This window comes from Lithobates pipiens, unplaced genomic scaffold (genome assembly GCF_037356315.1).
Source record: "Lithobates pipiens isolate NorthernLeopardFrog02 unplaced genomic scaffold, aLitPip1_a1.2 Scaffold_8, whole genome shotgun sequence".
Classification (NCBI taxonomy): domain Eukaryota; kingdom Metazoa; phylum Chordata; class Amphibia; order Anura; family Ranidae; genus Lithobates; species Lithobates pipiens.
This window is the reverse complement of record NW_027507903.1, coordinates 686,985,794-687,000,385: the sequence shown is the minus strand read 5'-3', so window position 1 is coordinate 687,000,385 and position 14,592 is coordinate 686,985,794. Positions and strand designations below refer to the sequence as shown.

General features: G+C 46.1%; 1 protein-coding gene across 6 annotated transcripts in view; it reads left to right on the top strand.

Annotated features, from left to right (window-relative positions):
- The window catches only part of LOC143963517 (NACHT, LRR and PYD domains-containing protein 3-like), a 156,632-nt gene that overhangs the window by 48,671 nt on the left and 93,369 nt on the right, over positions 1 to 14,592 (top strand). For all 6 annotated transcript variants that reach the window (XM_077473175.1, XM_077473179.1, XM_077473177.1 and 3 more), the window contains one exon: positions 5,435 to 5,502. In XM_077473175.1, coding sequence (XP_077329301.1) covers positions 5,466 to 5,502 — 37 coding nt within the window. In that variant the 5' untranslated portion in view covers positions 5,435 to 5,465. The remainder of the gene's footprint in view (positions 1 to 5,434; positions 5,503 to 14,592) is intronic.

The window sequence follows — 14,592 nt, the reverse complement described above, 5'->3', positions numbered from 1 at the left end:
TTCCACTACGTTTATCCCGCTGCATCAATCACTGGGAATCCACACAGAAGCTATTTCATAAATGGTATTTTACCCCTGAAAGACTTGCCAAAATATACTTGAACACCTCACCCAAGTGTTGGAGGAACTGCGACCAGATCGGTTCCTTACTACATGTCTGGTGGGAATGCCCTCTATTGAGAAACTACTGGGACAAAGTTAAGAGCTTAATTCTCTCACTCTCTGGAGTAACCCTTCCTCTATCCCCACTGGATCTTCTACTAGGACTTCACATCCCTGCCTGGCCTAACCACCTTCGCACTCCGGTTACCCACATACTTATTGCAGCCAGACTCGCAATTGCGAGAAGATGGAAAACAGCCCTCCCCCCCACATTGGAAGAAGTCATTCAAATCCTTAACCAAAACTTTCAGATGGAACATTATTTTGCCAAAGCCAACCACTCCACAAGTCGTTTTCGCAAATCCTGGGAGCTCTGGATTACTAATCCGAGGAGTGCTCCTATACTATGATCATACCCATCGTCTATATCTTATTAAGGACTTAATTGCTCTTTATGTTCGGCGATAACTGACTAACCCTAGTCACGTATGTAACTGTGCCCCTCTACCTTTCCCCCCCCTATCCTTACTTTTCTTTCCTCATTCCTTTATGATTGTTTGAATACCTTGCATTTATTATCATCTCTGTTTATACTTACACCGGGATATGCCCATTTGGTGATGTCTATGTACTTCTTTTTTTTCTCTCAGTAATCTCAATAAACATTAAGTTTAAAAAAAAAATCAAAATAGCATTTGAAAGTATTGAGGCCCTTACACTACATGCTTTGGTGAATTTGTCCATAAATGTGATCATGATAAAGGTATTTAGAGTGTGTATTGGGTTGGGTCAAGTCATCAGATAGAAGATTGCTATCAGCTGAGGTAGCAGTTGGGGAGAGGGGGGTTACTAATGAGCTTGGCACAACTCCAAAAAAACAAAAAAAGGTCACTTTGCATGAATTAAAGGAAACACATTACATTTGTAGACATTTTAGGGGGTGTTTAGGGTAAAGCAATACTATGGAGCTGCCAAAAGACATTAAGTGACTAGACTATAGTTTTAGGGACCAAGAAGAGCATGGTGGGGAAGTTAGTGAGGCAAATCTTCATGAGGACAAAGGGGCAGAGCATATGAATTAGAGCATATTGCAATGATGGTAATTAGGGAATGAGGAAAGAAATGCAAGACATTAGCAATCATGAAATACATAGAATGTGATGTTTAAGGCAAAAAATTAGCATAATATAGTCCTCCTGCAGGAGCTGAATGATGGCAGAACAGGTCTGCGGAATAATGATCCCCAGAGCCTGGGGGGTGATGCCTGTAGAGAACTTGAGGTCCTGAAAGCTTCTCCCTGTCGCCAAGTAGCGCAACGTGGCAATGAGCCACTGCTCCGGAGTGGTGGCTTGCCACATGCAGGTATCCTGCCTGGTGATATAAGGGGTCAGCAAAGCCAGCAGATGGTGAAAAACGGGGTCCATCATCCTGAGAATAATCCAGAAATGATCAGGATTATTCTTGCGGATCTCACGGAGCAAAGGCATGTGCGAGAACTGGTGACGCTGGCACAACCAATTCTTGGTCCACAAACTCCTCCCCTCCCTGTTCATGGACGGGGCTTGTGTCAAAGTCAAAGTAAGAACCCCTGCACAGCACAAGCTGTACAATGAGTACGTAGATGAAACATGTTTTGAAAACGGTCGGCTGGTCAGAACGGACACCAGAAAGCACCGATAAACAGCAAGGCCTGAAAGGACGACCTGAATAGCAGAAGCAAGCAGACAATAAAAAATGCCTTTCAAAGCGTACTATACCAAGATATAGTCCACAATGAGAAGCAAATACTTAATGACTGCACGCACTGATTATCAGATACGCAAAGACAAGCACAAACTGAAGAGCGGTAGCGATCTGAATCACTAATCTGAAAAGTGCGAATCGTCTCTCACCAAACTTCTACTAACACGAGATCAGCAGAAGGAGCCCAAAGGGTGCCAGATGTGGTGCTGAACTTCCTTTTTCTAGTCCCGCCGTACACGGCTTACGTCACTGCATTCTTGGCAACCGCAAAACCAGACAACTTGGCCCGACCGTGTGTATGCAACAGTTTCGGACACAATTCGTCGGACTAAATACGATGGACAAAATCCGACGGATTTGGTTACCAAAATCTCCGACCGTGTGTACGTGGGCTTAGTCTAGTGTCGGCGCTACATACCGATTTTAGGGGGTGTTTAGGGGAAAGCACTACTATGGAGCTGACAAAATACTTTGCTAAGTGACTATGCTATAGGTGTATATGGGCCCAGAAGAGCATGCTGGGGAGGTTAGTGAAGGCAAATATGCATGAAGGACAAAAAAGGAACTTGAAAAGCATCCAGCATGCATGAGGACAAAGGGGCACAACATATCAATTACAGCATATTGCAATCATGGTAATTAGGGAACAATGAAAGAAATACAAAACATTAGGAAACATTAAATACATAGAATGTGATGTTAAAGGAGAAAACTTACTTTCATATAGTCCTTCTGCAGGACCTAAATAACGGCAGAACAGGTCTCTGGAATAATGATCCCCAGAGCGTGGGGGGAGATGCCTGTCAAGAACTTGAGGTCCTGAAGACTTCTCCCAGTCATCAAGTACTGCAACATGGCAACTAGCCTCTGCTCCAGAGTGATGGCTTGCCTCATGCAGGTATCCTGCCTGCTGATATAAGGGGTCAGCAAAGCCAACAGACAGTGAAAAACGGGGTCCGTCATCCTGAGATAATTCCTGAAATCCTCAGGATTATTCTCCCGGATCTCATGAAGAAAAAGGATGTGCAAGAATTGGTCACGCTGGCGCAACCAATTCTTGTTCCATGAACTCCTCCTCGCCCTGTTCATGGACTGGGCTTGTGTCAAAGCTAAAAGCCCAACACCAAGCCCCTGCACAGCACGAACTCTAAGACGAGTATGTGCACGAAACATGGCTTCAAAGCGGTCGGCTGGTCAGACCAGACAACAGAAAGCACCGATAAACAGCAAGGCCTGAAAGAATGACCTGAAAAACAGAAACGAGCAGACAATAAGCACTGAAAACCAAAGCGTACTATATACCAAGATACAGTCTGCAATGACCAACAAATGCGAACTGACTACACGCACTTATAAGCAGATACACACTGACAAGCACAAACTGAAGAGCAGTAATGATCTGAAGCACAAGTCTGAAAAGCATGAATCGTCTCTAACCAAACTTCTACTAACACCCCATAAACACGAGCAGAAGGAACCCAAAGGGTGCCGGACATGGTGCTAAACTTCCCTTTTCTAGTCTCGTAGTACACGGTTTACGTCACCGCATTCTTGCCGACCGGAAATTTCGACAACTTTGTCCGACCGCGTGTAGCAACACAAGTTTTGGACAAGATCCAACGGATTTGGTGGTCGGAATGTCCGGCCGTGTGTACAAGGCATTAGAGGGCAAAGGTTAAATGCCCTTTTAGTAGCAGCTAGAGGAGCGAGAGTCTTTTTACATAATTTTAACAGGGTGCATGTCACATAAGAGAAAAAAATGACTGTGCTCCTAATCTAAAAGATTAAAAAACAAAAACCCAGTTACAGCTGCAGCTAGCAGGATGTGATACACATCCAAAATACAATGCATATAAAGACCAAAATTAGCTGCGCTACCTACCCCCACTGAGGCTATTACTGTTTGTGCAAGGAAATGAAAATGAATCAGATAATTCCAATAGATTAAGTGAAATCAGCAAGGACAATTCATATACAATCAAAATTGTGATAAATGCTCAAAAATTAAATATGATTAAATGAATACAGTAATGAATAACAGTTGATTATATTCAAAAAGTGAATAAATAATTATAAAATGATAAAATAAATCAATTAATTATTGACAATAAGTAAACTGCATGTCACATGTTGGCAGCATAACACGCTAACATGACCTGTGTGCAAATATCATTAAAAAATACATAAAGGTAAAGCGGCGTAAACAAGAAAATTGTCAAGTTTAGAGGTGCGCCCGTTCAACCTACGCAATTTCATTTGTGAGGCTTGACTTTTATTAACATTTTGGCCACGCAGTGAACAAACACATTTGAACGTGCACAAGAGCCGCTTGCGCATGCACATTGATCTCACACAGTTCTAAACATACTTGCAGGCACAGCAGGCTTTCTCTGAAATTAATTTCTCATTCTATTTTGGGCAGTTGTTACTAAACTTCCTCACATCACCCCATAATATTTGCACCTCCATCTTCTGTTAATATTGAAGATGCCGTGTGCCATGTCCATAGTGGCGCACAGATTGCATTATGCTGTGTGCCGAGATCACTATAGTAAATGGGGATTAGTGCTCTGTTCCCGGCGCACCATTTTGTAAATAGGAGAATATGCATTGCGTCTCGTCGTCCGCCTCTACTGATGGCACACGGCTTTCATAAATCAGCCCCTTTCTTCTTATGTCACACTTCGTTACCGGACTCTTTTGTATTTCTTTTGCTGGACTTGTAAAAATATCTAATAAATATCTAATATATAAATATATCCTCTTTATACCGGTGTTGTGTGAGGACCATTATAACACATTGTCTGCTGGATTAAATGTGTCCTTGTAACTCATTGCTCTGAATGTAAACTTTCCTTTCACAGATGACTCTCAGAGTCTTTAGTTTTATAACATTTGTAGCCTGTGCTTCATCAGAAGGTTATTCTTCATATCTCCTTCAGAATTCATATCAATAATTATCATTTATTATCAGAAAAACCTGTCATATCCGTATACTGTACAGTATAGTCTGGTCTGAAGGACACACACAGATCCCACCCATTAAAGTGTCCTGTACACCTTTCCTGACAAAGTGGCCACTAAAGAGACACACAATGTATTGTTTGCGTTTTACCCTGTTTTTATGATGAATAAATTCCGACCTTCCTGAAGAATCCTCTTGGAAGCATCTTATTAGTGAATGGAGGTCTCTGCTGATCACACGGCTTCCATTTTGGGGTCTCCTTTTTTTCACCTGACTTCTCTATAGACATCTTACTGGCTGATACTTTGGTGCTGATTACAATCAGTCTTGGCTGTGAATGGAACAGATTTGTGGAGGTGACACCTAAAAGTCCAAGCCTGTATAAATTGTGGCCCTAAACAGGGTAATATTCCTTTGTGACCCCGATATACCAATCAGATGAATGCCGGGATTAAGGTTCTGATTGACCCTCTTATATTTATGGGTTGTAAATGACAGAAATCCATCCAATTCTAATACATTCTAATCGGTCAACCAGTCAGCCACAGAAGGGAACAAAATCCTCCTTTTTGTTTCCACTCATTGCATTACAAATACGTTTATTATTGTTTGTGCTCCTTCCAGGTGATGTCATCTCGGGTCATCTTCTGATGTCATGGCGACCTCTTCCTCCTCATCCTCCTCCCCACAAGGTATGACTGCTGATCCTGACCATCCTTTCCAATGTTTTCCTCCATCTCACATCTCCAGAGATTGGAATTAGATGATAGGACATCTCATGTCTCCATAGTCTGGACATTTCCTGTAGACATCTGGTCAGTCCACCCATTAGAAGAGTTCAGGAGCTTTTCATCAATTCCACCATCACATTCCCGTGTCTTCAGATTTTATTTATCATTGATGGAAATGATCTTCTGAGATGGTCCAGTGATCCATAATGACTGCAGGACCCCAAATTGTATGACTATTTGTATAGTGGTCGGGGAATCCTTTGTCTATAACCCTAAGGAGAAAACAGCCCCGTGTCACATGACACATACTGCTGGGAGATTTGGGGGTAATGAGAGTTCTTAGTTCACACTGATCAGACACATCATTATTCAGGGGGGAGGTTTTTTAAAGGCTTTATATATTTTTTTTCTAGTTTACTTTGAAACAATCAATAAACATGATGTTTAAAATGATCATCCCTACATCTACATTAGGAGGTCTGTATATAAAATAATTACTATGAATTTGTGTCACTTGTACAGTCATCACTAATAATCCCCGTAATTTTTCTAATATGTTTACTTCCTATGATCATCAGTATCATACATTATTTTCTTGAAATGCCTCAACCAGTAAGATATGGCATTATGACCACTAGATGGAGCTCATGATCACAGGAAATAAACAAATTAGACACATTCTAGGGATAATTCACAAAGGTGATTAATTTTATATAAATAGCCCCCCTAGGTGTTTGCACCCAATATTCATCCATCTGAGAGGTAACTTATCACTATGGAGGCAATCATATGAGATTACCACAGGGAATCCAATCCCTCCATAGGATAATGTACATATAGACGTATTGGGGATCATTTCCTTTCCCTTCTATATGCACTTTATAGCATTGCTGGCTGCCAGTACAGACTTATCTGCTGTCATGTGTCAGAAATCCTCCAATCAGGAGGAATGTTAAGGCCTCATACACATGAACGTTTTTACAGCAGCTTTTTTGAGCTTTTTTTGCTGCTTAAGAAGGCAACACCATGTTATTCAATGGGCTCATACACACCATGGCGTTTTTGAGCTGTAACAGGCATGGTCGTTTTTAAGCTCCATACACACTATCAGTTTTTCTGCTGAGTTTTTCCTTCAGATTTACCAAAACCATGTAGTACAAGGGCCTGCCTGATTGCATACACATTGAAACTCCTAAAGCCGCGTACACACGGGCGGACTGTATGGCCTACTTAGTCCGTCATACAATCCGACGGACAGTCCATCCTACTTTCGAATGAACGGACTTGACCACACACGGATGCACAAACAGTCCGCTGAAAGCTTGCGCGATGACGTGTACAGCACGTACGACGGGACTAGAAATAGCAAGTCCAAGACACAGCAAAGCACCCTTCCGCCGTGTAAATCCTTTCTGAGCATGCACCATTCTTAGTCCGTCAAACTAGCCTACTGACGATCGGATTGTCCGCTGAAACCAAAGTATGACGGACAGTATTTCGAAAATTCCGAAATACTTAGTCCGCCAGACTGCACGCTGAAAAAGTCCGCTGAAGCCCACACACAAGCGGACTGTCCGCTGAAATGTGTTTCGACGGACTAAGTAGGCCATACAGTCCGCCCGTGTGTACGCGGCTTAAGATTTGACCTCATATTATATGGTTTTGGTAAATCTGAAGGAAAAAAAGTGATAGTGTGTATGGGGCTTTAAGCTCCAAAAAAAACAAACAAGGACCAGCGCCTTCAGAGGCTCCAGCGTTAGAGCAGTTTTGACACTGACACTGAAAAAAGCTCAAAAACGCTCATAAACGATATACCAACTTTTTTTAGCGTCAGCGTTTTTAAGCTTTAAAAATATTTATGTGGGTAATTTGAGAGTGGAAAATATCAGAGGGATGTTTTTTTTTTAAACACGCCTTAGCGTTAACGCTTAACCCTTTCCCGCCGAGCGTACGCAGATATGCGTACTCGGCTTCCGGGGGTTATACCGGGATGATGCCCGCACCTGCAGGCATCATCCTGGTACCGTTTTTTGCAGCAGGTGATTGGCTATCCAGGTATAACAACCGATGTGGCTAAAAGCCGCTCGTCTGTTATGCCGGAGGAGCGGGAGGGGACGTCCCCCCCTCCTGCCGCCTCTCGCCGCTGCTACCGGTGCTCCCGCTCAATCGGGAGCACCGATTCCGTGTCCGATGCCTCCGGCTGCTGCGGAGGAACTGGAACGAAGCCGTAATCGACTTTGTTCCAGTCTCCTCATCGTAAACACGGAAGCGACGTCATGACGCACTTCCCGTTTACTCGGCTGCCAATGGCACCGGTTTAAAAAAAATATCCGGTATTCAGAATCGCCGTTTTCAGCGATCTGAATACATTGAAGTGTAAAGGAGGGGTGGGGGGTCTTTTAGACCCCCGATCCCTCCATAAAGAGGACCTGTCACCACCTATTACTGTCACAAGGGATGTTTACATTCCTTGTGACAGCAATAAAAGTGATCAATTTTTTTTTTTTTTTTTAAACAATTTAGTTATTTTAAAATAAATAAAATAAATAAAAAAATAAAAAAAAAATTTTTAAAGCGCCCGCCATTAGTGATGGCCGAACGGTTCGCCCGGCGGTCGTTTCGCGGCGAATTTCCGACTTTCGCCGTCCGCGGGTTCGAACGCCTTTTTCCGTCGTTCGCCCCGGCGGACTTACGTGTTTAATGTATACAAGAACTTTAACCTTTCGTGACACGTTTATCATGTGTTACAGGACAACCAATTGAGACATGACAGCTCATGGACACTTGGACATTCCCCCTAACCTATAAATACACCCGATCCGGTGGCCATTTTACATTCTTTCTTCTGTCACTGTAGGGAAAGGATCCTGTGTGGAGTAGGGACAGAGAAAACGCTAGCTATTTGGTACACAAAAGTTCTTTTCAGGACTGGTATAGGTGTTAGGTCAGCAGCCTGAGTTTCTTTTGTCAGTTTAGATAAAGGGACAGAGCGCTGTATGCTGCTATTTTAGGGACAGCTCAGCCAGATTAGTCTTTCTTCATCATCATCATCATCATCATCATTAGCTGTTACTATCAGGTCCACAAAAGAGCTGTTCCAGCTAATCGTTCCAGCCTACTCTTTTTTGCCAATTTGTATAGGGACAGGCAGGAAGCAGTGTGTCAGGCAGTGAGGATAATTTTAAAGACTTGCTGTTACTATTAGTTCCACAAAGGTTCTTTTCAGGACTGGTATCAGTGGTACGGTAATAGGCTTGTACACGTATAATATTCTTTCTTCCAAATATAGAAAGAATATTATACTTGACTGCTGCCCTTCTGCTGCAGTCTGCTAATCATTCACAACTCACTTGTTCCACAAAGCTCTTTATCAGGACTGGTAACTTGGTCTGTCTAGGGTGCTACGGTACATAGGCTTGGGTGCGGTACAGTCTGCTGTTCTGTAAGGACCGCTATCGGTCCACAATACATAGGGTTGCCGTGCACTACTGCTGACCGCTGCCCTATACTGCAGCAGTCCTTCATTGGTATAGGGACTGACGTACAGTCTGCTAATCACTAACACACAACCTGCTTGGTCCACAAAAGTTCTTATAAGGACTGGTAACTTGGTATAGGGTGCTACGGTACATAGGCCTGAGTGCGTTACAGTCTGCTGTTCTGTAAGGACCGCTATCGGTCCACAATACATAGGGTTGCCGTGCACTACTGCTGACCGCTGCCCTATACTGCAGCAGTCCTTCAGCGGTATAGGGACTGACGCACAGTCTGCTAAACACTAACACACAACCTGCTTGGTCCACAAAAGTTTTTATAAGGACTGGTAACTTGGTATAGGGTGCTACGGTACATAGGCCTGAGTGCAGTACAGTCTGCTGTTCTGTAAGGACCGCTATCGGTCCACAATACATAGGGTTGCCGTGCACTACTGCTGACCGCTGCCCTATACTGCAGCAGTCCTTCATTGGTATAGGGACTGACGTACAGTCTGCTAATCACTAACACACAACCTGCTTGGTCCACAAAAGTTCTTATAAGGACTGGTAACTTGGTATAGGGTGCTACGGTACATAGGCCTGAGTGCGTTACAGTCTGCTGTTCTGTAAGGACCGCTATCGGTCCACAATACATAGGGTTGACGTGCACCACTGCTGACCGCTGCCCTATACTGCAGCAGTCCTTCAGCGGTATAGGGACTGACGTACAGTCTGCTAAACACTAATACACAACCTGCTTGGTCCACAAAAGTTCTTATAAGGACTGGTAACTTGGTATAGGGTGCTACGGTACATAGGCTTGAGTGCGGTACAGTCTGCTGTTCTGTAAGGACCGCTATCGGTCCACAATAGATAGGGTTGACGTGCACCACTGCTGACCGCTGCCCTATACTGCAGCAGTCCTTCAGCGGTATAGGGACTGACGCACAGTCTGCTAAACACTAACACACAACCTGCTTGTTCCACAAAAGTTTTTATAAGGACTGGTAACTTGGTATAGGGTGCTACGGTACATAGGCCTGAGTGCGTTACAGTCTGCTGTTCTGTAAGGACCGCTATCGGTCCACAATACATAGGGTTGCCGTGCACTACTGCTGACCGCTGCCCTATACTGCAGCAGTCCTTCATTGGTATAGGGACTGACGTACAGTCTGCTAATCACTAACACACAACCTGCTTGGTCCACAAAAGTTCTTATAAGGACTGGTAACTTGGTATAGGGTGCTACGGTACATAGGCCTGAGTGCGTTACAGTCTGCTGTTCTGTAAGGACCGCTATCGGTCCACAATACATAGGGTTGACGTGCACCACTGCTGACCGCTGCCCTATACTGCAGCAGTCCTTCAGCGGTATAGGGACTGACGTACAGTCTGCTAAACACTAATACACAACCTGCTTGGTCCACAAAAGTTCTTATAAGGACTGGTAACTTGGTATAGGGTGCTACGGTACATAGGCTTGAGTGCGGTACAGTCTGCTGTTCTGTAAGGACCGCTATCGGTCCACAATACATAGGGTTGCCGTGCACTACTGCTGACCGCTGCCCTATACTGCAGCAGTCCTTCATTGGTATAGGGACTGACGTACAGTCTGCTAATCACTAACACACAACCTGCTTGTTCCACAAAAGTTCTTATAAGGACTGGTAACTTGGTATAGGGTGCTACGGTACATAGGCTTGAGTGCGGTACAGTCTGCTGTTCTGTAAGGACCGCTATCGGTCCACAATAGATAGGGTTGACGTGCACCACTGCTGACCGCTGCCCTATACTGCAGCAGTCCTTCAGCGGTATAGGGACTGACGTACAGTCTGCTAAACACTAATACACAACCTGCTTGGTCCACAAAAGTTCTTATAAGGACTGGTAACTTGGTATAGGGTGCTACGGTACATAGGCTTGAGTGCGGTACAGTCTGCTGTTCTGTAAGGACCGCTATCGGTCCACAATAGATAGGGTTGACGTGCACCACTGCTGACCGCTGCCCTATACTGCAGCAGTCCTTCAGCGGTATAGGGACTGACGTACAGTCTGCTAAACACTAATACACAACCTGCTTGGTCCACAAAAGTTCTTATAAGGACTGGTAACTTGGTATAGGGTGCTACGGTACATAGGCTTGAGTGCGGTACAGTCTGCTGTTCTGTAAGGACCGCTATAGGTCCACAATAGATAGGGTTGACGTGCACCACTGCTGACCGCTCACCTATACTGCAGCAGTCCTTCAGCGGTATAGGGACTAAGAGTTTTGTCACAGGGTCATTTAAAAAATGACATGCAGAGGAAGAGGCAGGCCCTTCCGCAGGGGTGGTAGGGGTAGGGCAGGAGCAACAGGCTTGAGCCAAAGTGGGAAGTTGCAGAAGGTGCGTTCAATTACTTTAAAGGATGCACCAGACTTGGTTGAGTGGCTCGCTCAGCCTTACTCTTCTGCACCCTCCTCATCCTCTCGATCTGCACCCTCTTCTTCACTCTCTGCTATGTGCACCCCCAAAGACACTACCACCAACAACACGACCACCACCACCACCACCACATACCTTCCGCTTGAGTCACTGGAATTATTTTCCGATCCATATCAAGAGGACATTTCTGATGCGCAGCCACTCTTGGTATTGGATCAGGAAGAGGAGGTAGCAACAAGCGCTACTCAGCAGTCTGACGCCAGTACCCAGATCAGCCCAAGGAGGAGGTTGGTCCCCGGTGTTGCTGCCTACTCTACTTATAGCGGTGGGGAAGGTGACGTTGATGATGACGTGTCTAGTGATGTCACGTGGGTGCCCACAAGAGAGGAAGAGGAGGGGAGTTCAGAGGGAGATATGGACCAGCAGATAGGGAGGAGAAGCAGCAATGACTTACATTGCACAGCAGGGACAAAGCAGACTGCAAATGTATCAGGAGCGAGTCATCGACCATGTACGGTCACATCTGGCGCTCCCAGGACACCGGCACATGGCTCCGCAGTGTGGGCTTTTTTTAACGTGTCCGCTGCTGACAATAGCGTTGCCATCTGCAATCTTTGCAGTCAACGCGTTAGTCGCGGTAAGCCCAATACTCACCTAGGGACGACCGCCTTAAGAAGGCACATGAGCAGCCATCACCGAGCCCAGTGGGAGCAACGGAACACACAAAGCCACACTGCAGGCTCTCACCGTCCAGCCTCGTCTTCTACTTCTCCTTCTCCTCTCTCCTCACAATTGTCCTCCACTCCACCTTCCATCACGCCAAGCTCACATTTTTCTGCAAAAAGGCAGGCTTCCGTGGGCCTAATGTTTGAGCGTAAAAAAATGATGACGCCGGATAACCCTCTTGCCCAACGGTTGGCGGCTGGCTTGTCAGAACTCATAGCCCGCCAACTACTGCCATATAAACTGGTGGACTCGGAGGCCTTTCGCAAATTTGTGGCCATTGGAACACCACAATGGAAGGTCCCAGGAAGGAAGTATTTCTCAGAGAAGGGCATCCCAGAGCTATATGGCCATGTTCAGCGGCAAGTGAATGTATCTCTGGCACACAGTGTCGGTGCCAAGATACATCTGACCACAGACACGTGGTCTAGCAAACACGGGCAGGGAAGGTATATCAGTTTTACTGCCCACTGGGTGAACCTTCTGACGGCCGTCAAGCATGTAACCCGTGGCACCCGTGTAGATTTGGTTTTACCGCCACGGATTGCATGCAGGCCTGACTCTTCTTCTCCTCCTCCTACTCCATCCTCCTCCCTCTCCTCCTCAGCTGCCTCCTCCTTTTCCGCTGCTAGCGTCTCTTCCACTGCACCGCCCAAGCTCCCCAGAACCTATTCCACATGCCAGGTGAGACGTTGCCATGCCGTGCTGCGTCTGTTGTGCCTGGAAGCAAAGAGCCACACTGGCCCGGCACTCCTTTCAGCTTTGCGTTCACAGGCAGATGAGTGGCTAACACCGCTCAATTTGACAGTTGGTAAAGTGGTGTGTGACAACGGTGCCAATCTGCTTAGCGCATTGAAACAGGGCAAAATCACGCACGTGCCGTGCATGGCACACGTCTTAAACTTGGTCGTGCAGCGATTCCTTGTCAAATACCCTGGGGTCCAGGACATCTTGCGGCAGGCAAGGAAAATCTCGGCCCATTTCAGAAGATCTTACACGGCCATGGCTCGCCTTGCTGACATTCAGCGGCGACACCATCTGCCGGTCAGACGTCTTATTTGCGATTGCCCGACGCGATGGAACTCAACCTTCTATATGCTTGATAGGCTGCTCCAGCAGAAACGTGCAGTTAACGTCTACCTGTATGAACTCTGCGAAAGAAACGGTTCTGGGGAGCTGGGTTTTTTTTCACCGCGCCAGTGGCTGCTCATGCGCGACACATGCAGACTTCTGCGGCCATTTGAGGAGATCACCAAACTGGTCAGTCGCAGCCATGGCGCCATCAGTGACATGGTACCTTATGCCTTCTTTCTGGAGCGTGCATTGCGTCGTGTCATTGATCAGGCTGTGGAGGAGCAGGAGCGGGAAGATGAGGAAGTCGCAATGCTGGATGAATTCCCAGGGGGGGCTACTCTATCTGAGACAAGTCAACAACAGGAGTCTGATGAGGAGTCAGAGGAGGATGGTGCCGGGGCGGATGAGCAGGAGCAAGAAGAGCATGCTTTAAACCTTTCTGGGATCCCTGTTGTGCGAGGATGGGGAGAGGAGAATGAAGAGGACGACATTATCCTGGATGATGAGCAGGAGCCAGGCCACCACACCGCTTCCACTTTAGTGCAAATGGGGGCCTTCATGCTCCAGTGTTTTAATAGGGACCCCCGTATAAAAAGCATGAGGGTCAAGGACCAGTACTGGGTGGCAACGTACTTAGACCCCCGGTACAAACACAAAATGGCGGAAATGTTACCGCCGTCGCAGAGGGCTGTCAGAATGCAGCACTTCCAGGCCTTGCTTCGAGAAATGCTGCATTCTGCTTTTGCGTGCGCTGGCAGAGGAGCAATTCCCACTCCCAGAGAAGGATTTGCGGGTACCAATCCAACAGCGCCTGCAAGAAGAGGCCGGTTTGAAGATGTGTTGGTGACTTCGGATATGAGGTCATTCTTTCAGCCGACCCATCGACAGGTGTCATCCGGATCCAGCATCAGGGAACGCCTAGACCGTCAGGTGTCCGACTACATTGGGTTAACGGCCGATGTGGACGCTCTGAGGAGTGATGAACCCCTAGACTACTGGGTGGGCAGGCTTGACCTCTGGCCAGAGCTTGCCCAATTTGCAATCGAACTGTTGGCTTGCCCCTCATCCAGTGTCCTGTCCGAAAGGACGTTCAGCGCAGCAGGGGGGATTGTGACCGATAAGCGTACTCGCCTAGCTCACCACAGTGTTAACTACCTCACATTTCTAAAAATGAATGAGGCATGGATCTCGGAGGAATTCAACACATGTGATCAGTAGACCATGTATATGTCTATAAACAATTTTTGGAATCAAGCACACAGACCTTCTTAATTCATTTGGCTCACTTCCCTGACCCAAAAAAGCACACCGTACTATATGCCCCTACCCTCCTCTTTGAAGAGGTTGAGCGGTGT